General features: G+C 38.3%; 6 protein-coding genes and 1 non-coding gene across 7 annotated transcripts; all 7 read left to right on the top strand.

The window, feature by feature from the left end:
• The first annotated feature begins 212 nt into the window (after positions 1-212).
• Jhbp14 (Juvenile hormone binding protein 14) lies at positions 213-3,525 on the top strand. The gene is made up of 4 exons (XM_064691596.1): positions 213-450; positions 2,579-2,959; positions 3,036-3,182; positions 3,262-3,525. The coding sequence occupies exons 1-4, from the start codon at positions 339-341 to the stop codon at positions 3,414-3,416; spliced, it is 795 nt and encodes a 264-aa protein (XP_064547666.1). The 5' UTR covers positions 213-338; the 3' UTR covers positions 3,417-3,525.
• A 1,170-nt stretch (positions 3,526-4,695) lies between these two features.
• On the top strand, positions 4,696-5,912 carry Jhbp13 (Juvenile hormone binding protein 13). Its single transcript, XM_064691556.1, has 4 exons — positions 4,696-4,950; positions 5,018-5,398; positions 5,481-5,627; positions 5,685-5,912. The coding sequence occupies exons 1-4, from the start codon at positions 4,869-4,871 to the stop codon at positions 5,840-5,842; spliced, it is 768 nt and encodes a 255-aa protein (XP_064547626.1). The 5' UTR covers positions 4,696-4,868; the 3' UTR covers positions 5,843-5,912.
• Positions 5,913-7,266: 1,354 nt separating this feature from the next.
• LOC135434902 (U5 spliceosomal RNA) lies at positions 7,267-7,391 on the top strand. Its single transcript, XR_010437311.1, has one exon. It is a non-coding gene; the product is annotated as a U5 spliceosomal RNA (small nuclear RNA).
• A 1,958-nt stretch (positions 7,392-9,349) lies between these two features.
• LOC135434872 (uncharacterized) lies at positions 9,350-13,628 on the top strand. The gene is made up of 4 exons (XM_064691597.1): positions 9,350-9,955; positions 12,719-13,117; positions 13,174-13,323; positions 13,381-13,628. The coding sequence occupies exons 1-4, from the start codon at positions 9,811-9,813 to the stop codon at positions 13,530-13,532; spliced, it is 846 nt and encodes a 281-aa protein (XP_064547667.1). The 5' UTR covers positions 9,350-9,810; the 3' UTR covers positions 13,533-13,628.
• Positions 13,629-20,415: 6,787 nt separating this feature from the next.
• l(2)k05911 (lethal (2) k05911) lies at positions 20,416-22,108 on the top strand. Its single transcript, XM_064691565.1, has 4 exons — positions 20,416-21,277; positions 21,334-21,469; positions 21,528-21,824; positions 21,888-22,108. Exons 1-4 carry the CDS (start codon positions 20,472-20,474, stop codon positions 22,041-22,043), a joined length of 1,395 nt encoding a protein of 464 aa, XP_064547635.1. The 5' UTR covers positions 20,416-20,471; the 3' UTR covers positions 22,044-22,108.
• A 1,567-nt stretch (positions 22,109-23,675) lies between these two features.
• Positions 23,676-24,419, top strand: Naa20B (N(alpha)-acetyltransferase 20 B). Its single transcript, XM_064691576.1, has one exon. It carries the CDS (start codon positions 23,778-23,780, stop codon positions 24,390-24,392), a length of 615 nt encoding a protein of 204 aa, XP_064547646.1. The 5' UTR covers positions 23,676-23,777; the 3' UTR covers positions 24,393-24,419.
• A 1-nt stretch (position 24,420) lies between these two features.
• Positions 24,421-25,101, top strand: LOC135434854 (N-alpha-acetyltransferase 20). The gene is made up of 2 exons (XM_064691577.1): positions 24,421-24,684; positions 24,772-25,101. The coding sequence occupies exons 1-2, from the start codon at positions 24,510-24,512 to the stop codon at positions 25,062-25,064; spliced, it is 468 nt and encodes a 155-aa protein (XP_064547647.1). The 5' UTR covers positions 24,421-24,509; the 3' UTR covers positions 25,065-25,101.
• The last annotated feature ends 1,530 nt before the right edge of the window (positions 25,102-26,631 follow it).

The following is a 26,631-nucleotide window of genomic DNA, read 5'->3' as shown; positions in this document are numbered from 1 at the left end:
TTTGTTTTGGCTTTACTTTTCTCAGCGTCGCCGTCATTATTTTCAAGCTATTTTCGTTTCACTGGCAGCAGGCCCCCCCCATCCACTCCACTCTGCCGTGTTCCCGGCTGCGGGGCCTATTATTTGCCAATGCTGGCGCGTTGGACTCTAGCGTTGCGTCTACTCTCTATTTTCGCCATAAATACAAGCCAGTTGCCGGTCGTAGGTTTCAGATGCCAATTCGCATTTGCATGTGTCGGGGGTGTCGTTGGTGATACCGTCCACTTAAATTGAAATCCATCCCCAACGAAAGTGAAATTTGACTGTTCGAAGTAAAACTGAATTATTTTATTTTCGAAATGGCAAGTGTATTAAGTGGTATTATTTTGGTCACGTTCCTGTGCCTGAGCTTAGCTGCTGACGAAGGCTTCGTGTTGCCATCTGTCGAGTTCAAGCCCATCACAAAATTGGGTGAGTATTCTAAGGAAGTTCAACAAATTAAAAGCATTTAAGCCATTAAATGTTGCTGACCCAAGGAGAGAAAGAAGTTCGTGCCTTAAGTCTTTGTTTATTATGTGTTTCTCAAATAAATGATAGAGTTTCAATTTGATGTGATCAATGACTAGATATTATTTTATAAGTAAATTTCTGCCAGCTTCTGTATAACTATTTGCATCATGTCAACATCTTAAAAACTTTTTAATTGCCATGTCTACAAACAAGGTGCAAAAGCCCTAAAAATAAGTATTGTTCAATTTGACTTGTATGCCCTGAGCCGCCTTCGTTGTTTTACAGCAATGAAAGTATGTACGTAGAGACAACAATAAAATTGTTAAATTAGCAGATAAATATCAGTAATTGCAATAATATGCCATCATATAGCAACAATCGCGTCAAACACGCTAAGTTGTGCGAATTTTTTTTGCTATCAAATTCACGTGTACTAGGGCCAATTTTCTATTGAAAATTTAGCGAGAGTTGTCCGATGTATATAAAATATTTTATAAAATTGCTAAATTGCATAAAAAATTAATTTAAATAATTCTTTTTCAAAATGTTCAAATCATTTTTAATAGATTCCTTAACGATAATAATTGGCAATTGGAACTTTTTTATTAAATATGTTAATGAATGATGTTGCCTAAAAAGGTAGGGTAGTGTCCAAATATAAATGTGATTTGAAAATAATAAAATAATTAGTATTCAATATGTGTATATAGAAGACTATAAGTAGAAAAAATTACATATTGAGATAAAAAATGTATATCTATATGAATAAGAACTTTGTAGAACTAACTGGTATTTCTCGGCCTTGTCCGGGAGTATTTTTTGCTTTTTTCGATATCAAATAATGCTTAAAATTATATTTTACATAGATATCTATAAACGAGTTAAATGTTAATTCAATTAAGAACCAAAGGTTGCAATCAATATTTCCCGTAAATTTTAATCTCGAAATAAGTATCTTAAAGCTGATACAAATATTTTTGTTTAAATAATCTCTGGACAAGCAGTTTTCTATAAATCGATTGACAATATAAAGATTGGCTGAAAATGTCAATTTGAGAAGTCTAAGTGCAAGCTTTAAATTCAAAACTGTTGGGGCTATACATATTTAGATATGTGGGGCCTATTGCCGTCAAAATATTTTTGGCACAATCTTTAAAGCAAATCTTTGTGAGTTTGTAACTCAAAAAATCGTGATTTTTTACCTCCATAAAGGCAAAAAATGTTGTTGCTCTAAGAATACTTAAAAAGACATCAACAAGATTAGTACTTGAGTAAGCAAAGAGTAATTATTGCCAAGTATTCTTGATATCTGTTCTATAAAGCAGGCAATTTTCAATAGACGGAAATAATTGTATTAAATAATACTTTTATATGTAGTACTAAATTTTTTCAGCTTAAAGAAACTATTATTAAATAGTAAGCGTTCCAGAACAGGTTTTGACATTGAGATTATCCAGGCCTTCACAGTAATAAAGGAGTTTTGAACAAAGCTTTATATAAGTAATTATATTTTTTTGTGATTATTGACATAGAATACTTTTAAGCCTTGACTCGAATTTGCTCAAAACATCAAGATCAGAAGCTTTTGGTCGTTATATTTATGGCGCATGGAACAGGTCGCAGTCAATTGCCACTTCCGCTAAGTGGCCTTCCCCTGCCGCAGCGACCGTTGCAAAGAGCCTTCAGTACAAAAGATTTAAGCGACAAACTTGTTGCGGCAATGCGATATGAAGCGCTTAGTTAATGCTCAGGCAAAACGTTTGCAATTGAATGTTGGCATTTTTGTCACACAAAATGTTTAGGTAATTAAATAAAAATCTAAACAACAACGATTTAATTGCTCGCGCCGCTTCAGCGACTGTGCCTGGGTCTCGACTGGGGAAGGCAGGGGAGATTCGCAATTACATATGTGCGACATCGATTAACAAAAGCGAAATTCTCGTCTAGAATGTCACGTTCTGAGCATAAAGCGCATAGATCATAGCCGATACGAGATGCGTCCATATGTGTGTCAAGGCGATGCTCATGATTTCTATTTTGTATCATTCGAACTTGTTGATTAACTAAATATTTTTGAATATTTGAACAGCCGACGATATACCGACCTGCCGCCAGAAAGACAGCGACATTAATGAGTGCATTAGGCAGGGCTTTCAGCAGCTAACGCCACGCCTGAAATACGGCATCAGCGATCTGAACATACCGCCGATGGATCCCTTTCAGCTGGGCAAGAGCTCCTACAACTATAACTCGGGCATACTGCAGGGCCGCATTGCCATGAGGAATGTGCTGGTTCATGGCCTGAGCGAGGGTATTGTCGACAAGGTGGACTACCGTCAGAAGAACAATCGCGTACGCATGGAGATGCTAAGCCATGTGCCTCAGTTGCTGGCGGAGGGCGCCTACAAGGCGGACATCAAACTGAACGACATGAAGATAACTCCAAAGGGCACCTTCAATATTACGCTGGGTAAGTTTGGGTCATAATACCCGTACATACAAACATGTGTAATTACTGTGTCAACTACTCATATTTCACATTTTAGCCGACGTCAGCATGAAAACCCGCGCCTTGGGCGAACTATACGAGCGCGACGGTCACACCTATCTGCGTCTGACTAAGCTCGAGACTGAGCCCAAAGTGGGTGACATGCGCATCTATGCCAATGGCCTGGTGCCCGACCCGGCGCTGAGTGAGTGCGAAAAAATAGATATTCTTCTCAATTGCAATGACAGAAGTTTATAACCCGAACAATTCCATTGAATTTACAGATGATGTCATACTGGATTTCATCAACCAGTACTGGCAACAGCTCTATCAGTCTATGCTCCCGGAAACAATGGCCATTTGGGAGCCCATACTGCTCAAGGTGGGCAATGATTTCTTTGCTGCCCTCCCCTTCGACTTGCTTGTCACTAAGGATTAGACTAGTGGCCGTCAAACATTGTAGTCGGCTCCCTTTCGAATTATGGTTATATGCTTTCTTCATGGTGTTTATTTAGTTTGTATTCAAATAAAATGATTTTAGAAATTTACCGACCGTTTTCAAGTACCTAAACTTTGCAGAGCACTTCAGTCAAATGTATTAAACTTCTTTCCAAAAAATGTAATTGGAAATAATGAAATATTTAAATTCTTTAGAAATTGTTGAACCATGTTAGATACTCTCCGTCTGTCGTGTATGTAAATGTTAGTGCATTGCAATATTTTTGGCCCATCTGCGCTGTCTTGTGTTTTCAAGATTTTCTTTGATTATGGAAAACTCTTCAAACCTATTTCTAGTAATATTTTGCGCTTTATTGGTCTTGGTACTTTAATTATTATTAAAATTTCAAGTGCGTATGTTGCTTATTTATTATATTTATTAAAGGATTAATGATTATTTGTTATGCTTACACATTTGCTTATTTACAATATTATTGTTTATTGTTAATCTAGCATAATTTATTATTTATGTTTAAACTCAGATTGAAATTCGCATCCCCAAACATCAATGTTATTTATCTGCAATCCTCAGTTCAGTTCTTTCAGTTTGAGACAGTTTTCGTTTTCTGGGGTTATTGAAACTATCAAGTTCTTTTGATATCTAATGAACTTGAAAAATATTATTGTCAGACTCCAAATTCCAACTAATTAAATTTAATTCTTAAGCTTTCGTAGCACATGTTCTTAAAAGTTGAATATTAGCTAATAACTAAATAGAAGTCTCTCAACTTGAAGATTCCCGATTAAAATATACCCCTTCAAAAATCTTACCTCACAAATATTGAGACCAATTGATATTAAAGACGCACAAGCACATTGGGATCTCTGGATCCTATTATTGATAAGATCTTAAATTACCATTAATTTAATATTTATAAACAGTTATAGAGCCCCCTTAACACATTTTAGAGACAATGTTGACACTACTTAACAATGACTTTAAGTAGTTACAGGGTATAATTAGTTAACCGCAAACGCATAAGCCATTGTCAGCAGGCAATTATTTAAATTATTAATGCAAATCATTGTCATTCAAAATCCAACAACTAGTGATAGTATGTGGGATTGAAGCTTGCAACTGTCGTCTGTTTGAATCGTTTTCCATTTAATGATTCGGTATTATAAATCAGTCGCTAAGCCGGTTTTCAATCAGTCGAAGTCTAAATGCCGTTAACGCAACTGATATATAAGTACAATTTTCCTAGCTTAGTGGAATCGACTAACTTTCAATTATAGTCGTGCCTGTTCTGAGAATTGAGAATAAAATAGCACCAACCAGCACCCGTTCGATTCAGTTTGAGGTCGATCATTCTAACAGCAGGTTGGCGTTCGCCCAGCTGCAAAATCCAGAGGAAAATTTAAAAGCCAGGATAAGATCATCATTTGCTTTAGTATGCAGTTTATTGCGGTGGCAACGATTTGCCTTTTGGCCGGTGGAGCATATGCAGCGCCCGCCGAAGTCAAGTATCTCAATGGTGTGTATGGATTTAGATCAGATTGCGTATACGCAGGGTATAATTTAGTTTATTTTGCAATTGCTAGGCGACGATTTGCCAAAATGTCCTGCGGATGCCGACCAGGCTGGGGAGTGCATCAAGAATATAATGAATGAGCTGATACCACGCTTGCGGAAAGGAGATCCCGATCTAGGCATTCAACCGTACGATCCTTTCGTAATAGATCGCCTGAGCTTCCAGTATTCAAGTGGAGCGGTCAGTGGTCGCATTTCGGTGCGAAATGTCAAGCTCTACGGCTTTGCGGAGCACAAAATCCAGAAAGTTAATGTCAAAATCGATGGTGACAAGATCAAGCTGCGAATTGTCTCGCAATTGCCCAAGATGAATCTCCTTGGCAATTACAAAGCGGAAATGCTGGTCAACTCGCTGCAGCTGAAGCCCAAGGGCAACTTCAATGTAACACTGTGTGGGTAGAGAATCTATATTGCCCATTGGTGCATATATATATTGATATACGAGTTGGTTTTCCGATATGTCTATGCTTGCAGTTGATGTCGAGAACCGTGTGGTTACGGATGGCGAGTTTTATAACAAGGACGGACGCCGGTTTTTGCGTATCAAAGATATCGATGTGAATCCAAAGATCCGCGACATGATCATTAAGGCCAATGGCATTTTTCCGGATCCCGAGCTAGGTATGTGTGCTGGCTGTCTCTTAATTAAATACGACTTCTAATTGGATTTCTTCACAGACGAGCTTGCCTTAAATGTTGCCAACAGCTACTGGCGCGATATCTATGGCATTATCTTGCCGGAAACGCGAGAATCGTGGGCTCCTATCATGCTGCGCCTGATTAACGAGGCTCTGTCGCATGTGCCCATCGACCAGTTTATCCATGGACCCGAATAATATGGCATTAGTTTCACACTGTAAATCTGTAAAATAATTGCCTGTATATATATTGTTGTGATTGCCTTTAGTATCTATTTTATTATTATTCATATATCTTAGTAATATTCGCACTTGCAATTAAATTGTCATTTTTAAAGTGAGATTGAAACAGGTTTATTTAATTTTCATTTCGTTTTGGTCATGCCCCAGTTTTAGCATCAAATTATGTGCCCAAATGTGAAACAAAAAGCGCACTAACTTTTCGTAACGGCCCCCGCCCAGAGTGCACCTAGTTAATGGGGTTAGGTGCACGACAGGTTGACCTTGAAACGGGTATCTATCTATATAATATTTAAATTTGAAAGTGTGTATTGTGGGCAGGGGCCAAGTGTGTGTGCATTAAAGTGAAATTGAGCAAGTTGGCTTGCTGCGACTTCACTAACTCAGCAGTTTGAGAGCAACTGGCACATGGAAATGCACGTTGAAGCTGTCACAACTACTTTGAGTATAATTGAATTTGTATGCCGCAACAATCGTGACCACTTAGTAATACTTAGTTACTTAATTGAAAACATTTAAATATATTTTTAATGCAACAACGGCAACATGGACGTGTGAATACCCTCTCCCAGAGCCGGTCGAAATATCAGTAACCGAAATCTCTTCTAAATAGAAGAGGTAAATGTTTTTAATGTTTGCATTAGTTAATAGAGCATATTTTTTTTGGTTTTATTTAATAGAAGCTACGTCTTGTCAGCTGGGTAAAGGTTAATTTAAAATTAAAAAATGTTTTTCTAGACATTTTTTTAAAAACTATATTCTTGTAGTTTGGCTTATCAAATGTTTTTACTAAATTTCTATGATTACGCTTTGTTCCTGCACACTTATAAAATTAGTATAGAGCATCTGTTAAGCGTATGATATATGTTTCCGGTTGAGCTGTATAAGAGATATATATAACAAGTCTATGTGTTCAAGTTTATTTAAATTTCTTGATATTTATCGTCCCTGTAATCGGAAGATCTTGAATGGTGCATCTTAATTGGTTTCAATATTATTAATACTTACAATGTCGTACCGTAAGTAATCTTAGAGTATTTTTCTGAAAATAAAGATTTTATTATAAAGCAAAGATGATTTTCTCTGTTAGAACCCTTCTACGAGTGCCAGCAAGAGTTTTCTATACTAGTAGAAATTCAAATCTACTGAATACATGGGAAGGTCAAATGTATATATAATCTAGGAAAATAACATCTAAATGACCTGCAACATAGTTGAAAGTCTTTAAAACAAATTACATAGGTAAATATTTTAAAATATACCTTGACCAAGAATTACATTGCCTACTTAAGGGTGTCTGTAATTGTTTTCTTGTGCGTTGGAATTCCCATACAGTTAAAGCATGATTGGAGTGTAGATGAGGGTTGGTTGTTGTTGAAAATTCACTCTGGTTTCTCTTCAGTTGTCGAATAAATCTTTCGCCTTTTACTAAAGATTTCCGTGGAGAGGAACACTCTAATGAGTCTAAATGAAATTTTTCGCAGTGCCTGGCCGCATTTGTTGCCAGGCCATAATTAATATGTTCAAGTAAATCCTAGAAGACGGCAATTTGATCCAGCTAGTAATTTATGCGAATGAATATGTCAGTTATTTAATTGCTTATAGTTGCAGTTTAAGAAGCATTGGCCTCTCAGCTGATCTGCGTCGACTGGTGGCCATCATCCCTGCTTAGTTGGTGGCTGCATTGCGATTATGGACTTAAACAATAGTCAAAGGTGGATCAGCTGGGCGCAAACAGTTGACATAAATAATGTAGTTTGTAATTTAGTTGAGCAAAGTGTAAGCCTGAGGTGATGTTCTCTTGGGGAGCTTTTGTGCGCTCGGATCGGCGTAAACTATGCCATAAATCAGCGTATTATAAGTATGTGCTGCACACGTTTGTGCATATGGCTCATAAACGCCGATCAAGCGTGCTGTGCTTTGCATATGAATTATATTTGTGGATATACTTTGGATCTTATGTAAATAAATATAAGTATATACTGTAATTGCTGAATGGACATGCAAGGCACACGCACGACTGTCGTCTACTCGGAGACTTGCCAAGCATAATAATCATTGAGCATTAGATTTGTGTGTTTGTTTTTTCTTGCCAAAAACTTACTATGACGCATCTGCGCACAGAACTGTCAGCTAAAAGACACAGTTTTTCGGAAGTGCAGAAGTGAAGCACCTAAAGTGCAACAATCTGGATGTAAGTTATTCATTTCAGAAATCCTTCACACGTCACGTCGATCACCTTGGAGGCAAACGCCTAAAAACTTCAAAAATATAATACTCAACTTTATGGGATTTCTTGCTGGGCACGCAAGTGTAAATGGCGCAAAAGATTTATACCTGGCCTACATATTACATGCCCAGACGAAGGCGAAACCAATGCCTCGATTAGGCGCAGTGTCTGCCCAACGGAGCAGTGCAGCTCAAACTGTACTGGGATTGGCATTGTAATTGGATGTGTGATGACAGCTTCCTCATTGTTGCTTGATTGACGGATCTGTGGGTGCAATCTTTTGATTGTTGATTGACATTGTCCCAAGTGATTGATTTACATTCGAATTTGGGCTCAGTGTGCTGATAGAATTCTGTATACCCTACATACTCTATAGATTTATTGAAAATTAATTATAACATATTAAAATTAAAAATAACAAAGTAAAATTTTTAATTTGAATGATAATAAAATATGTAAGAATATTATTACTTAAATATATATATACAAAAATTGATAAGCAATAAGTACTAAACTATCCTGATAAAACTTTATTCAACAAGTTTTTGTGTTTTGTTGTTGTTTAGCCAGAAATGTACATTTAAATGTTAGTGTCTGAATAGTATACTTATTATATATACAATTATTATTATTTATTAAGGGTTCTTTCGTCTGTTGGTCAAGTCTTATGTTAGTCGGGGATTCCCAAATATTAATAAGTACTTAAAGAACATTTATTAAAAATACTATTAATTGCATTGCTTAAAAAACACTTAATTAGACAAAAATACAGTATTTTGAGTGTCATCATTTTGAGAAATATTTTTCTAGCCAAAATAAATATGCCAATAAATTATTCTGAGTATAAAATGTACTCGGTTAACGAATTGAGGCTTGTAATTATATAAATACATTTATATGTAAATGCTTCATGATTAAGAGTCGAATTATACTAACGTCTAGACGTGATTCAGATTTAGTACACTTAACATTCAAGTGCGGCTCTCAGTTGTGCCAACTCATGCTGAGCATTCCAAGTGCAGTGCTGCTGAAACTGTGGCGCACAAGTTCTCAAAGCAACTCAACGACTCAACACGTCAAAAGCTTCGAAAGCTCAGCCAGCGTCTACCGAAAGCCTTCGAATTGGTTGTTTTTGTTGTGTTGTTTTTTTTTTTCGGCAGCGCGCGCATGGAAAAACTTAAAAACCCGAGCTGAAAACTATAAATAAACGTGAGTTTTATGCAGCGCTCATTTGAAGATTTGCAAGCGGCGGGCCGCCAACGAAATTGTTCGCTGATTTTTGAAGTTGGCAGAAGCGAATTGTGTGTCTTTGGCAATTGGCTAGCAGTGTGTAGGTGTGTGTGTTGTTTGTGTGTGTTTTTGTGGGCTTGTGTGCACAATTGCAGCAACAATTGCAGTTAACCGAGAAAACGACAGCAACAACAAACTGTTAAAATTCATGTAGAAATAAAAGTGAAGCCGGTTTTAAAATTACGCAAAAAAAAAGCCAAGCGAAAATTGCCCTCTTGTCCGCTTATACACGTATGTGTGCGTGTGTTTGTGTATGTTTGTGCATGTGTTAAATCAAGCCACAAAACCGTCAAAGCACAACAAAAATTCAATTGAAACTAGTTAAGATTGCCAATTGTGAAAAGCGCTGTTCAAATTGACAACAACAGCAACTCTCAAATACAAAAAAGTAAAGAAAAGAAGAGATATGCAAGCGTTTTACATTTTGTTAACCATCGCGGCAGTCGGACTCGGAAGTGCCGCGTCGGCCACGCTGTCAGCATCCGCCACAAGCGACCCACAGGAGGCGGAATATGTGGCCGCCTCCTCACCAGGCTCACAGACGGATACAGGTAGATATATATATGCTCACAATTATGTATTATGCGGTTAGTCTTATGCAACAAGACTGCAAGAACTTGATATTTAAATGAACAGCAAAATGAAAAATCGAGTCAGTGAAACAAGTTTGTTGCCAAAGTCTTTTATTTGCCAAAGCGAAAATTGGAAATTGAAATGAATTATAATTCAGTTATATGACAAATATACGAATATCTGAATCTGACGTCCGTAAAAGCTGAAGGCAGTTGCGTAATTGCTTTCGTGGAATTCGTTACAGGAAATGTTGAGGTAAATTAAAGATTAAAAAAAAACTCATTCAGGTCATTTGATAGATTACAATTTGTTATCACATAAGCTCCCTAGAAAAGTTAATATATTTATAAACTGGATATTAGCAACATTTTTTGATGAAAGCTCGCTTGAAGACAGTTCAAATAGTCTTGGATTGCCTAAAAGGCAAGTATTACTTTCACATATCTAAGGCTAGAAATATGTCCTTAAAAGAAATTACCCCAATTTATATATCATATATATATATTTATGTTAAAGTTATGCATAGGTATGTTGTGTGCCTTGAAGAGTTTGTCAATACAGTAGTACTTATTATTTACGCCAACGACCTTCAACACCTCGACGCAACCCTAATCTTAAAGTGTGCTTTAAATGAGATTTCAGTTAAAATATTTCCATGCGTAACAGTAGAAAAATAAGTATCTGTAGAAATTAGCGGGTCTGCCTACCCAAAAAAAAACTTTTTATTTGCTTGACTTTTAACACCCAAGACAGTCATAAAAAATCTGCGCTGCTTGAACTTGACATATATTTTCGTTTTCATTTGTAGCTTGCTTATTTTTTTCTTTCGGTTGTGTGGTAAAAGTTATAAAACCGCAACAAGGCAATAACAAAAGCCGCACTGAAAGTGAATGCCGTAATTCAGTGACTGTCGAACTGTGCTTATGTGGCTTGTACAAACACAAATTCTGAGGCTCGCACTGCAAAAAATAAATTGATTGATTATGCAAAACAAACTAGCCGCGCAAAGCCATAATCAATATTATTTATCTCCAATTGCATTAATTAAATCAACCGCAAAGCAAAAAAAAAAAAAATTGATATAGATGTATTTGCTTTTGGGCTCTTGCGAAAATATCTCGCGTCAATAGCAGCAGCGACAACAAAGAGGCTTATAATACAAAATGAAACAACAACAGCCAAACAACAAAAAACCGGCTGCTGGCTCGGCGCATTTCTCAAAAGCACATAGCTAAAAACTGACCTACATCAATGCGAAAACGGCGACTACGTCGCTGCGACTTTAAGTTAGTGCGCTGATAGCTGCAATTGTAATTTATTTTATATTTAATTACGTAAAATGTCGAGCAATGATAACAGTAACAACAAGCACTGCAACAAAAGGGCGCTTGAAATGTATCGACATTTCCACCGAGGCTTGTGCAAACGAAAGACTTAGGCAACGAACTTCATTTCAGAGCCGCCACGAAAAAGGGCAACTTTAAAACATTAGCGACGCCCCGAAATGTTGACGCTTGAAGGAATGTGTATTTATTTTTAGTGAGTTGTCAGTTGAAACTATTGTTGTTGGCGCTTTTTCACCTTTGACATTGAACTTGTCAGCGAGTCCCCAAACACGCAAGCACTCAAAATTTGGCAGCAAAATTACAGACTTTCAAATTGCCTAGTCAAATCGCAAGCTTAATCGTCGTAAGAGTAGTTAACTACAAATGGAAGGTGAACAAAGTCTTGTCTCTTCATCGAGCGTTATTTGCGACTTTATATGTACTTACTTGGGTAATTTTCTGCTTTAATTGTATGGGATATTAAAAATAATTACAACCTTTTTTTTTTCGTTTCCGCTCAGAAGATTTATTGGCTGGAATGTCACTTAAAGAAACACATAACAATAGTCTTTTATGTGATAAGCTAATAAAGTGAAATTAAATGCGTCATCAGCATTTGTGGCAAAAGGTTATAATAAAGATTAAAGATCAAAGATAATAAGATCAATTTTGTTGTATGTAGTATAGAAAACTAATATAGAAAACATAATATTAAATAGAAAACTAATTACAGCTGTATTGTGTTCTAAAACTTCCATGACGGTCGGATAAAAAATATATTGTTTTTTTAATATTAATACTTATTAATATTAAAATTGGGTTAAAAATGTTGTATGTCCGTTTTTAGTGAGACGCAATTGCACAAAACCAGTTCTAGCGATATGTCTTTTGATTTAGCAGCATTCAAGTTTATGTTTGGATTCGGTACATATTTTTTTAATAAATACGTACCTTGTATTTTTTGCTGCTGACGTCAGTTTCAGAATTGATGTAGATAGTTTTCTGATCTAGACCTATTGCTGGGGCATAGTTTATTCCACAATTCGTTCATGTCAACCAGCGGATCATTAAACTCCAATTTGCTGGGCACGTGTGGGGCCCAGATCAGAGACCTTGAGTGCGACGCGTCGTTGTCACCTGTCACCCTGACACAAGGCACGCAAAGGCACAAAGGGCAACAACAGACGCAATTTGAATGTCAAAACTGAAGAAAACCTGTGCGAGGCATGTCAAACTGTGAGCTAAGCCATGCATGGCAACATGCATCGAAAGGCGCTATACGCAATGACGCATGCCTGGCTGAGCTTAATGAGCACGCTCTTAGCTTGGCTATGACTTAACCGACTGGCTTTTGGCTTTTGGCCATTAACATTAACTGCTTTGTACTAATATCTACCACTTTCGCTACTCTTGCAGCACCAGGAACGTCTAGTGATGGCCTCGCTGCCTGCAGCCTCAGCTCGTCGGAACTGGATGAATGCATACGGGGACTGTTCGATTCGATTGTGCCGAGATTGAAGTACCAGGGTCTGCCGGAGTATGGCTTGGGTTCGATTGATCCATACTTCTACAAGCGAGGCATCTTTCGGTACACGAACGATGGAATACAAGGCGGACTGCTTATAAAGAACATGGAAATTTACGGCATCAGCGGCCTGAAAGTGCACAGCGTTTCATCCAATTTCACGGACAGCGGCTTTGTCATCAAATTGGGCGTGGAGCTGCCACAGTTGAAGGCTGGCGGATACTTCAAGGCGGACGTTAAATTTGGCGGTCTGCGTTTGGTTCCCAAGGGACCATTTAACATAACAATTGGTAAGTTTCTCCGCAATTAATCCGTGGCTTGGAATTAAACGGCTTGCAATTAATAGACGACGTCAAGGCCACCATTCTAACCGATGGACACATTGAGCAACTGCCCAGTGGAAACCAGCGCCTTAGCTTGCATCGTCTGAATGCGAATGTAAATGTTGGAAGTGCTCGGGTCTTGGCCAATGGCATATTTTCGGACCGTAATCTAAGTAAGTAGCTGCCACAAATATAATCGGATATTTTTAAACATGTGTGTTTCGTTGCAGATGCTATGATCTTGAATCTGGTCAATGAGAATTTGCCAGAGATTACCCGCGTCGGCATTCCCGCCACCCGTGAGCAATGGGCGCCCATTTTGGTTGAGCATATCAACGAGTTCTTTGCCCCGGTTCCTATAGAAAAGTTCTTGGTTCAGTAAAGTGCTCAAAGCTCAAATTGTATGCATTTTGTAGCTAATTAGTTTTTAATTATAATTTACGAAATATCAATTATTTAAAATGCTGTTTCCAAATAATTACTGTGCTTATTGAGTTCTCAGCGATTTTTCGGCAAGAATTGTTACTTGAACAAAACGAAATTTATATATTTATTTATGTGAATCTTTCAGAAAAAAACATCTTTATATTTACAGATGTTTAAATATTTCAAAATTATTAAACTGTAATGAATAATTGATAACATTTCAATTGGCTTTTTAACTATTTAATGCTAACCAGGCTGAAAATGTTTGATGGGCATTGGATTCATTATTGGTCGATCCTAAAAGCATGCAATACAAATGAAATAGGTGTGGTGCACCAGTAGAGATAACATGTAGCGCACTTTACGGTAGTTGGGCGTCTGCAAAAATTGGGATCAATTGTTAAAACATGAGATCTTGAAATATACAATCAGCATAAAGAAATACCAGAGTTCGAATAAGTATACTTTTATTTCCAGCCTGAGTAGATGTTGCTTTAAAAAAAGGTTGCTTGAGCTAATCACGATAAGCTTTCAAAATCACGTATTTTTCAGTTTTAAGCTTGTAAAATGTAGATATGGGAAATTTCCCAGCTTAACCGAACTGTAATTGTAATCAAAATGTAACGCATTTTTCTAAATTGATTTTGAGACATAGCTTTTGCCCAGCCGCCTTTTGAACTTGATGCTTGTTCGGTTCAGTGAATTACTTTCGAAAATTCAACACTCCAAATCGAATCGAGAACACTTTGCGATCGATCAACAGGCAAATGCCCCTTGGCATTTCAATTACAGACAATTATTTGGCACAATATTGATATATACAGGCCAATTGTTCGATTTTGCCATCTCGCCAAAAGGTTGAGGCCACCCTGGCCGTGACACTCGAATCCGTCACATTTCATTTCAGGTGGGCGAGCATTTAGGGATTGTGCGAGGGAATCAAGTGGGAATCAAGTGAGCTAACAATGAACTGGCCAATTTTCGACAACAATTGATTTAATTTGTGATATTTTTAACACATGAAGCGCCGACGCCGCCGCTCGTGACAATACGCTTTGGCTGGATCTTGATTGATTTGATATTTAATTGAATCCTTGAGAGCGTTCCTGCAACGCGCATATTTTCAATACTACAGGTTGCACTTTGCTCTCATTAGCAATTTGTTATTTGTTTAAAAAAAAGAATAAGACGAATACAAAAAAGAATAGCTTGACAAAGAGAAATAAAATAAGCAATATGCTCTACATGTTGGAATGGACCATATTTAAGTTTTCATTTGAAGATGCTGAATTAAAAGAACGTTAAAAATTTGAAATTATTTTTTTTGCATTTGGCTTCGATAATCTTGTTTGACCGTTTCCTTATTTATTAAACGCAAAATGATCTTGCTCTAGCTACGAGCTATCTTTATATATATCAAGTAGTTTAAACGGCATTTTAAATTCTGAGGCTACACTCAGCAAAAATTCGAAGAACAATTTTAAAACTAGTACAACTACACTGATAGCTAAAATCATTTACAAACAAATATTATTTTGCTTACAAATTATTTGATTTTTATGAAACACAATACCATACATCCATATATAATAAGACTATGCGTGGTCTTTAATACCAGGTGTAGTTCAAGTGTAATCGGATTTCTTATGCTTGCATTTGTGTGTGTATGCATATGTAACTTTTAAACCAAATACTGACAAAGTTTACTTCACCTCTGTGATACCCTTCCCCGGTACGCTGCAACATATTTTCAAAATCGCCACTACTTGATTCTCATGAATTGAAGTAAGAATAGTCTTTCATACTTCAAACATTCAATATGGCAAAATATTTGTTCAGAATGTGAGTTACTCATGGTATAAGGTTCAAAAAGATTTAAGGATTATTCTATTTTATTTATTTTTAACTAACAATTTAAAAGTCGATAATTTTTGTAATAACCTTCCATCAGATAAGATGCGCCATTTCTGCCAGTGCATCATAATGACAATGCTAGAAAGCGGAGATGTAGTTGGCCTTTTAACAGTATGCAGCCACACAGAAATCGGTTGCCGGTCTAAATCCCAGTTTGTCTAGATTTGGTGCAACGCGCGTGTTCGGCTTATGTCTGGCTGCGAGCCAAGGCGGCATAGGAACAGGAGCAAGCGACGAGCATTTAAATAACAAGTTTCCAACTGAAAACTGCATGTGCATTAGAGATAAGCAAAAAGGTTACCAAAAGACGGCCAATACGCTGACTATCATGTATCGAAAAACAAGCAAATCAATGTGCGAAAATAATTGACGTTTCGGCTGCGTCTCCGTCTGCGTCTGCGCCGATTTTAACTTCGCTGTCATCGCTGCCGCTGGCGTTGGCGCTGCTTTCGACTGGCCGCGGCATAGCTGTTAACCTAACTTTGTTGAAGTCAGTTGGCTCAGAAGCTTGCGGACCTTGCTAGCCAACGGTCCTGTCTCTAATAAGCGCGCGAAGACAAAAAACGATATCGATTGTGGGACAAGACCCAGACGAGAACATACTCTGAGCCGTCTGCCCGCCCAGGTGAATGCCATCGGGCAACGTGCGTCGCATTCTAAAGCAAGAAGCGTTTCGGAGTGCGGTTATATACTATATTGTAACATTTATATATGGTCTGCAATTCTCGCTGAGCTTAAACGAAAACAAAATAGTAAAAATAAAAATATAATAAAAAAAAAATATTTTGCTGGCAAAATGTTTGCATTTTTGCGGATTTTATTACTTTGTGTGCATTTGTTGCATTTTAAAACGACATTAGCTGAGGATGTGCCATCGATAAGAACATTAACAACATCATTATCGGATCGAGTTCTAAAAACAAAGGCTGTGGAATCGCTGGCCGCGCCTAATGCCACAGTAGAGCCAGCCTTTGATGTCCCCGCGGATGGTGAGTAGACTGGATGTTAAGCAATGCCTAAAGAAAAGTGAATTTGTAAGTGAAGAAAAAAAGACTTAGGCAACAAACTTGGTGTAGAAAAACAAAAGACTTAAGCAACGAACTAGCGAATCAATAGATTTGAAAAACGCGAAAGTTACAAAGGTTTGCATGAAGCGGAAATTTAAGAACCAATTATTTGCAAATGAATTGAAGTATTTGTAAATTATTTGAAAAGCAAAAATTTTAATATCTAAAGCGTAATAGGCCAAGAAGATGGCAAAGCCATAAAACAGGATTTGACCAGAAAACATTTACCCTTAAATATTCGTTAAAAGTTTTTGATCATAAAAATAAATTTCTAAGCTGAAAAAAATGCATTTTTTTTTTTATTTATTAAAAGTCTGCAGAAATAGAAAAGCTGACGGTCAGAATCTGTAGCTGAAAATTAGCGTCTTTGCGATAAGACAGAACACCAAAAAATTCTTATTTAAATTAACAGAAATAAGTTGCTAATGAACAAGTGACCATATTTTCTGCTTGACTATCTAAGTCTATTTATTAGTTGCAAAACAAATCAAATAGTATTTCCAGCTCTCTTTGAATTTATAACAATATTTACATTACATGCTGCAAAAAATCACACGAAAGTTCAACGACTTGACGATACGCTATATTAGCCGATAAATTTATGCTTGGCACGCAATCGAATTGCTCGTGTGACCTTCAGAAGTCTATAAATTGCCTAGTGAAAATAAAGAGAATGCGATGTTTGTGAATCGCTATTTACCGCGTCCGTCTCTCTGCTCAGCCCCTTTGTTCCACTTTGTGGTTGAGTTCTCTGGAGCAAACACCAACTTTCTTTGGTTTGTACATACTCGTATTCTCACTTCCGAGATAGACAGAATGTGCCGTAGTTGAGGCGTATTTTAAAGAGTCTCTCAAATTGGCGCACTTCCACGCAATTGACAGGCCAGAACTGTGGGCTTGTCGTATACTATTGGCCGCGACATGAGTTCTCGTCACCTTTTATTTATGGCCAACAATTAGACAATAAGGCAGAACATAAACAGGCGTGATCTTTGCTTATGTTTAGCTTTGAAACCTCGCGACAACTTAAGCCTATTAATGAATTTCGGCAGAGAATATAAAAAAGAGTCCCAAGGCATTGGCCTACTCTTCACATAATTGAGTTTTCAGTTCCCAAGGGGCTTCGATTTGTTAAACGACTATAAACAGCAGCGACAGAAGCTTCAGCTGACAGACATCGCAATGAATGCAAGTTATATGGACACGCTTGCCTGTCCATATTAAAATGATACGCCCCATAAAGGTGGCCCAGCTCGTTGCTTACATGTCCTGCAGCTTATTTCAAGATTTACATCAGTCTGTGCTCGTATTAATCCAGTTTAATTAGTGCAGGGACTTGCCGGACGGCAGCTAGGTCTAGACCTTGAACTTGTGGGCTGGCCCATTGCAGTCTTATCTTTGGTTATCTCAGGTACCTTGTGCCAGCTGCTTGACACATAAGTTAATAAGTTTGTAACTCTGGGGGGTGTTGCTGACTCAAATCTGAAAGAAATCTCCAAAGTAATATGTAGTAAAATATGATTACGAGCTGTTAAAAGCCAACAAGCTAGGTACAGATTAAAAGTTCATTACCCTTTGGAAAGATTTAAGCCACAACCGCAACTACTTAAACAAATATGGAAAAAACGATGCGGCTAGGCACAATTTTTTAGCCAATCTGTCGCGCTATTTGACAAAGCACCAAGCCCACAAAAGAAGACCAACCAATATTTACTTAGCATTCGTTCACGCTGCGAGCCAATTCGAAGCTGGGGTCCACGCTTTGCGTGATTACTCAATATTTTGACATTTCTGTGCGTTGAAAATTTTGACAAAAACAAAAGCCAGAATATTGACAATAAACTTAAGCGCTTTTCAAGCTGAATGACAATTGCTGTGCCATTTTTTTTATTTTACTTCATGTCTTGCTTGTTTCTGTGCTGTGCGCCTTTCAACGCACAATTGACAAGATTTCATTGTAAGCTGTCGTGTCGCTCCCCCTAAGCAACTTTCTACTGTCACTTGTCATATACTATATTTATGTCTGGCATATGTGCATGTATGTCGGTATGTCCGTATGTGGGTATGTGTCAAGCCCATTGGCAGCTTCTTAAAAATGTCTTTGTCCATACTGCTCTTGTTGTTCTTTCAAGTTAACACAAATCTGCCATTTGTTTAATTTATTTAGCATTTCGCGTGTGGCCCATATTAAAGCTCGACTTGATTTATGTGCTCACCAAAACATACGCCTAAATGATTCGATTAGTTTTTTGTGTATATTGTTTTATGAGCTTACATTGTGTGTTATACCCCTTAAGCAAAAGCTGAAATGGGAATCACACACACCACGATGCAAATCATTTCATTCTTGTCAGAAGCAATTAACACGAATCTTATCTGTCAAGCATTAGATAATAATAATAATAAAAACATATTATTATTTGCATCAATACCCAAGTCAATGAAATCTTTAGTAAATAAATTAAAATAACCTTTTTAATAAAAATATTTTTAATTTTATTATTAATTAAACATCTTATGACGGTAATTGTGCCTTTATTTTTTTTAGATCTAAGTAGATGGATTTAGGCACAGTGCCTAACAATTTTGCCCTCCTGAATTAAAATCAACAAATAATGTGATCTTTTCGGAAGTGTTCGACTAATAGATACCCTAAAACCGTTTACCAACATTCCAGCTGCCTTCTATATATATATACATATATATAGATACACATGCATGTGAAATCATGCTGTTTTTATTTTGGGGGAATGGGGAGCTATTTAAAAAATAAAAATATTCCTAATCAAAGTATTTCTGTTTTTGAGTGCTTAAAAATAAAGCTCCAAAATAGATTTTTATCGATATTAAGGAATTTAAAGTCCTTAATTTTTCTTGCTTTATTTTGATGAACACGCGCTAGGTAGCTCAGGTGCAAAGGTTATTTGGGCATTTTAGGCACCGGAAAATCGTCAGTCTTGCTAAACTTATTGAGTTTCTGAATATCTTGGCCAATTGTTGCATAAATTCTTTTTGCATGCTTTGCAAATATCTTTCGTTAGCAAAGTGTAGAGCTAATGGATACTTTAAAATGCATTTGGTCCGATGGGCTACGTTTCGAAGGTGTATTCAGAAATGCTCGCATGCACGTGTTTTTTGCCCTGGTCGTGGACAAGGCGTAATGGAGACCACGTTGCAGACGTGTTACGCATATTGAATAAGCAAGTTACGAAGGAAGCCAAGCAGCCCAACAAATATGTTAGTGGGCACTTTAAGAGACACATACATTTTTGACTAATTCTGAGTCATTGGACTTGAATTTTGGTGCGTAATATATCCCAGTAAGAAAGCCAAACTACCTGTTACTCATGTGGCCCAATACATGCAACAATTTTTATGTTTATTGATAATGGCACAATTCACTTTTAATGGGTTTTAAATTGTTATGACAGCTGTCGACTACCAGGTCAATGGCTATTTATTTGGGAGTAAGTAGATATCAGATATTCTTATATTAGAAAAGTTGTAATATTTTGGTAACAATTCTTTCCGTTTAATTTACATATTTATTTTAAAACACAAAAAATGCCACAAATAATGCTGTCTCCTAATTTTGATTAAATTAAATAGCGTATTTATCGCCAAGCAATGCCCGGACGCAGCGACAACTTTTATTTGATCCGAGCTTGTTTCTACTGCAGGCCGGTCTGGCTGGCGGCGGAGCCTGGGAGGGCTCCAGGTGTCTGACCGCAAGGGGCCAGCCTGGCATTTGCGTGCGCATCAACAGTTGCCGGCAGTATTATCGCGTGGTGCGGCAGTTGTCCTTCATAGCAGTTCGTCAATGGCAGCCGACAGGCTCGTTGGGTCTGGGATCTGATATATGTAATTTTTATGATCAGCTCGGGCGCATCAACAACGGCATCTGTTGCCCAAGCATGGATACAAACACGCTTGGAATTTTTCCGATACCGATACCGACAACAACATCAACGACAACCACAACCACAACGACAACAACGGAGAAACCATTGACAGTTGCCGATGAGGTTGACGAGGCTGAAGGAGAGCAGGAGCCTGCAAATGTGCAGCCAGATCAGCCCCTCGATAATGCAGAGCCGGATACAGATCCAATTGATAATGCTAACAGCGTGGAGGACACGCCCGACTTTCAGGATATGAACACCATTGAGGCCAATGCGCCCGAGGCGCCACCAGCGGAACCAGCTCCATCGCCGACGCCACCCACTACCTCCGTTTATCCGTATCAATGGCCTTTTGGCACATTTGCTGGTGGCCTGCCACAGTGGCCGCCACCAATACCGACGCATCCGCCCACCGTTGGCGGCTGGCCACCTCCGATACCGACTCATCCGCCGAGTCATCAGTATCCAACGCATCCGACCACGCGACCTTATCCCCCCACGCCAAGTTCGGTGCTGACCACACGGCGCACCACACCACGTCCAGGGAGCAGACCTCCAACCACCACCAGACGGCCATCGACGGCAACGTCGACGACAACGCGCCGGCCGAGCAGCGGATTTAGTCCAGAGGGCCTGCCACTGCGGTGCGGTCACAAGAATCCAGTTTCACCCGATCAGGAGCGCATTGTGGGCGGCACTAATGCCAGTCCGTATGAGTTCCCTTGGATTGCGGTACTCTTTAAGTCCGGCAAACAGTTTTGTGGCGGCAGCTTGATAACCAACAATCACATTCTCACAGCAGCCCATTGCGTGGCACGGTAAGTTGTGAAGTTCCGTATATTTGGTATTAAACATTATTGTATACAAATTCTAGGATGACCTCATGGGATGTGGCCGCCTTAACTGCCCATCTGGGTGACTACAATATACGCACGGACTTCGAGGTGCAGCACGTCTCACGTCGCATCAAACGCCTCGTGCGGCACAAGGGGTTCGAGTTCAGCACGCTGGTAAGTGACATATTGGGGCTACCCCTTGCAACACTCAGTGATAACCTCTTTATGCTAGCACAATGATATTGCTATTTTGACGTTGAGCGAGCCGGTGCCGTTCAGCAGCGAGATCCAGCCGATTTGTCTGCCCACCTCGCCGACTCAACAGTCGCGCTCCTACAGCGGCCAGGTGGCCACCGTCGCCGGCTGGGGCAGTCTGCGCGAGAACGGACCGCAGCCATCCATTCTACAAAAGGTGGACGTCACCATTTGGGCGAATGCAGAGTGCGCTCAGAAATATGGACGAGCTGCGCCCGGCGGCATCATTGAGTCCATGATCTGTGCTGGCCAGGCTGCCAAGGATTCGTGCAGCGTTAGTCAAAGTCTTTTTATTCCCTATATGATTCATTATGCTAATCCTGCTGATCTTTAACAGGGCGACTCTGGTGGTCCGATGATCGTCAATGAAGGCAGCCGCTACACCCAGGTGGGCGTCGTCTCGTGGGGCATTGGCTGCGGCAAGGGGCAGTATCCTGGAGTCTACACGCGTGTCACCTCGTTGCTGCCATGGATCTACAAGAACATCAAATGAACGTAGTATTTTCTATAGATTAAGTCGTGATATTGAGACAAGTGTAATAAACATTATAAACTGCACTCCCACTAGTTACTCTACATTTAAATACAGTTTTCCTATAAAATGGGTAAAAAGATAGGACCTCGATGGGAATTTATTGCTACATTTAATATTATTAGTGACACTATTATTATTAGTTAATGAGGAAACATTTTTAAACTAACGACTTAACTCTTTAACAACACTGGAATATCAATATGAACTTTGGCTAAGACATCTCTACATTTATCAGTTGCCCGGATGATTGGAATTCTAATTAAGATTTGCATGTTTAAACTTTTCTAAACCCAAATTTGGAGAGTAGGATCTAGAATACTTTGAAACATGTTTGAGAGCTGCCACAGTTGACTTTAGTTGGTTTGGCTGGGATTTTGTTTTAATTGGACATTTAATATTTGCTGTTGCCTTATTTATAATGGAAGCTCACCGAGTTGATCTATATAAATCATGATTGAAAACATAAAGATTAACGAAAACAAGATACATTTTCGGCATGATAACTTTAATTTAAATGCCGTGAATAGTTTTTATTTATTTGCTCTTCTCATTATTGTGGCTTTTGTATCATGTTTCCCATTGAAAATTCATTAATGAGGGATATATTCCCAAGGGAAAATTAACAATTAAGAAATAATTTTCTAAAACCCAGATCAATAGGCATAAACGCACTTCTGGCTATAAGGTGCAGCTGGCGGCATTTACAGGCTAGTTCAGGTGCGATTCAGGTGAATCACAACCTGAAAAGTGCCCTAAAAGTGGTTTTGGCTTGTGCTAAGATTGCATTTATTGACAGCCCCAAAATATGCAACATCCGTTTTTTTTTACCAAAAACCGCTAAAAGGTGGTTAATTTTGTCCAGCTAAGTTTCTCCAATAAGACTGCATGGTAAAATGAATAGAGACAAAGGAAGACATAAAATTTTACCTTTGCCAATCTTTCAACTCTTTTAGTGAACATCAATTAGATGATTTGCTTATTAATTGCAGGCTGCAATTGCTAAGATTATTAATTCTTAATTAATTAACTATTATAGACGACCGACTAACTGCTGATCAACTCGAGAGCTGATTTAATAATTGAAATTTGATACTTAGACGAAATTTTAAAAGATCAGTTTTAATGAAATATTTAAACCAAACAACTTAAATAATGATTTAGAACAATCCCACAACTTGGTACGCGCCTAACAGATTACATTTAAAGTTTATTAAGATGCACAAGCTTATTAGTTAATTAGGATCCAAACTCTATTTGAATCAAGTCTCAAAAATTTACTCATTTTTTTGTGGTTTGGCTAGCGAACCAGCTATCATATATATATATATATATGTATATCTACCTATATTTGGGTTCGAATCTTGTTTCGCCAGACTTTTTATTTTCTATATATTTTTATTTTTTATAACCGAAAATGAACTAAATATTTACTAATATTATAAAAGAAAATTTTTCTTTACTAATCCATTTTTATATTTTGTTTTAGGTTATGTTCGACCCTTGTTTATCCATCCAGTTCGGTTTATTGTATTCCAACCCCGTTGTAGACTTGATTTGAGTCGTGTTTTGTTTTTCTTTGAATTAAACGTCCAACTCTGTGCAAATCGGTTAGCTTATGTGAAACAAATATAAGTAAACAACATCAATTCGTTTTGCATTTTATCGTCAAGAGAAAAAGAATCTTATGGCATTATGACTGCATTACGCGAATTCACTTTCGATGATCTCTTTAAGTTTAACAGGATTGTTCTCGATCCCCTGACCGAAGTCTATTCGATCTCATTCTTCATGGCCAAAATACTTGAATTTCCAATGCTGGCCAAAGTTGCAGTTGCCCCCAACGGGAAGCTGGTGGGATTTATTTTGGGTTCTCGTGTCATTAAGGACGAACTAGTTGGCGATGGCAAGGACTTGGATCTGATAAGCAGCCATGGCCACGTCAGCGCCCTGTCCATTGACCATGAGTTTCGACGCTTGGGTCTGGGCTCCCTTCTGATGGAGCGCCTGCATACCAGCCTGGACCAGCAGCGGGATTGGTATGTATTTCTGTTTGTGCGCAGCAAGAATCAAGGCGCTATCAGGTTCTATCAGCTGTTGGGCTACGTAAAGTATCGCTGGCTTCCTCATTTCTATGGCGATGATAGCGGCTATGAGATGCGCTTGCCCCTACCGCGGGACATTGAGCGTATTTGCCTGAAGGAGAAGGATAATATGGTGGAGGGATTTTATAGCGCTGGAAAGCAGCTAGTGCGACTGCTGATGAGGTGTCTGGTAAGGCTTAAGAATACCATATTAAAAGCCTTATGATAAGCTTGTCAGTTTGTTTGAATGTTTGAATGTGAATCATATAAGATTGTAAATAACACTCACTCTACATGATCAAAATCTATTTGTTTTATTCTAGCACCATTTCCCGATTCCAGCATGACTTGTCTACGCGAGATGCATCTCGACGATCTATTTAAATTTAATACGTTGGTCTTTGATCCGTTCACGGAGGTGTATCGCCTCAGCTTCTTCCTGCGTCACCTGGCCCAGTGGCCCGATCTTGCGGTGGCTGCTCTTTCACCCGATGGCCAGTTGGAGGGCTTCATATTTGGCAAGTGCTTGGACGGGCTGAGGGACCACACTCAGTTGCATGGTCATGTCTGCGCCCTAACTGTGTCGTCTGATTATCGTCGTTTAGGTGTCGCCTCTCTCCTTATGAACCACTTTGGGCACATGTTGGACCTGAGGAGTGCCTGGTATGTGGATCTGTATTGCCGCTGCAGCAACCAGGCTGCCTACAAGCTCTATTGCGCCCTGGGCTACTGCCTGCGGCGTGTGCTACTCGAGTACTATCCCGGCGATCCGGAGGAGGATGCCTACGACATGCGGAAGCCGTTGTCCATCGACGTGGAACGCCTTACCTTAGCTCTCGCCAGCAGGCAGTCAGTCCGCCTGCCCCCCGACGAGGATAGCGATGACGACTACTATTAGGCCGGATCATAAATAAATTTTCGTTTTCCTTTTGGCATACACTTCGGTTTGTTCGACTAATTAAGTAAAAAATTCAATTGCGCTAAATTTAAACGGCAGCCAAATTTCCGCTGACGCACAGAACTAAACCAAGAAACTAAGATAGGTATATATATATATATATATATGCACGCATACAGCTGCGTCTTAATGCTGTTTTTTATGCCAAACAAATTTAATTGCAAAAATAAAAATAAATTAAAAAGCATTGAAACACTTGCGTCGCGTCCATTTCAATGGTCAAGGCTCATGCTGCGGCTTTTTATTGGCAACAATTTTTTGTTTTTCAATACAATTAGAAAGACGTTTTCTGTTTCTCTTTGTTTGTTTTTTTTTTTAAATTTTTTTATTACGTATATATGCGACACACAGCAAGCCATTTGCATGTTTAAAACACGCGCAATGATTTTTATAATTCGCGCATCTCGAAACGCATAAGATATTTCCTCACTGAGTTATGGCGAATTTCTTTCAGTGCCTTTGTGTCTGTTTGTATATCCATTCATGACATGTGTTTAGTTTTCTTTTAAGCGATTTGTTTTAAATATTCTGTTGAATTTGCCAACGACGAGTGCAATGAACTTTTTATTGGGGTTTTCCTGGGTTCAATTGTGTTTTTAGCTAAAATATTTTGAAAGCCCGAATACATTTTATGCTAGTTCCAGACCAATCGATTTTTCTACATTTCAGATCCAGTAGAGCTGAAAATATCAGGCACACAAAGTTTTAAAAAACGGGACAAAAAGAAAGATTTATGTTCAGGAATCGAAAGAAATATTATTCTACAAGCAAAATGTATTTGGGGATTTTTAATCTGGGTAGAATGGAGGATCTACACGATGCTATAAGCTGATTTCAATCGACATTTTGTTTAAAAAGCATAAAACTCGTTGTTTAAATGACTTTTATTATCCGCTTAGCTCTAAACTATATGACGTAAATTCTTTGCCTGCAACAAAAATAATAGTTAATCTAAAATATCATCAAAACCCAGAATAGTTTTTTAGAATTACGGAGACTGACTTTCATTTTAGTCATATAGTATGGGTACATGCTTAAAATCAATCTCTGTGCCAAAGTGAATAAACGAACGGAGGCATCATTTTTCTGCTATAACTTAACTTACAGCCAAAAGTTGTGCACTACAGGCAGTTGGCATATTATGATCAGATTTAAATAGCTGACGATTCAATTAATTCAGCGTCATCTCAATGCTTTTTAATTCAATTATTGGGCGGCCGCAGCCACTTTATAGTTAATTTGTCGGCCACTTGAAAGCTTCGAAGTATTCAAATATACAAACTCGTAATTCAAACAAAATGCTTTACGCTCTTCTAATGAGGTTAATGTTCGAGGCACGTTGACTCAGACCCGGCCGCTGTGCGCTTTTCAACAGTCTATTTATAAATTTTAATGGCGCATTTTGCACAAAAATAAAGTACAAACCAATTTGAATATATATGCAGAAGATAGATTCACATGCATGGATATATATTTACATATATATATAGATATATATAGCGCATCA

The sequence above is a fragment of the Drosophila montana genome, unplaced genomic scaffold (assembly GCF_035044405.1).
Source record: "Drosophila montana isolate Dmon_TW-CO22-7 unplaced genomic scaffold, ASM3504440v1 contig_3440_1, whole genome shotgun sequence".
Taxonomy (NCBI): Eukaryota; Metazoa; Arthropoda; class Insecta; order Diptera; family Drosophilidae; genus Drosophila; species Drosophila montana.
Note: the sequence above shows the minus strand (reverse complement) of the source record. Positions and strands in the feature narration are given on the sequence as shown.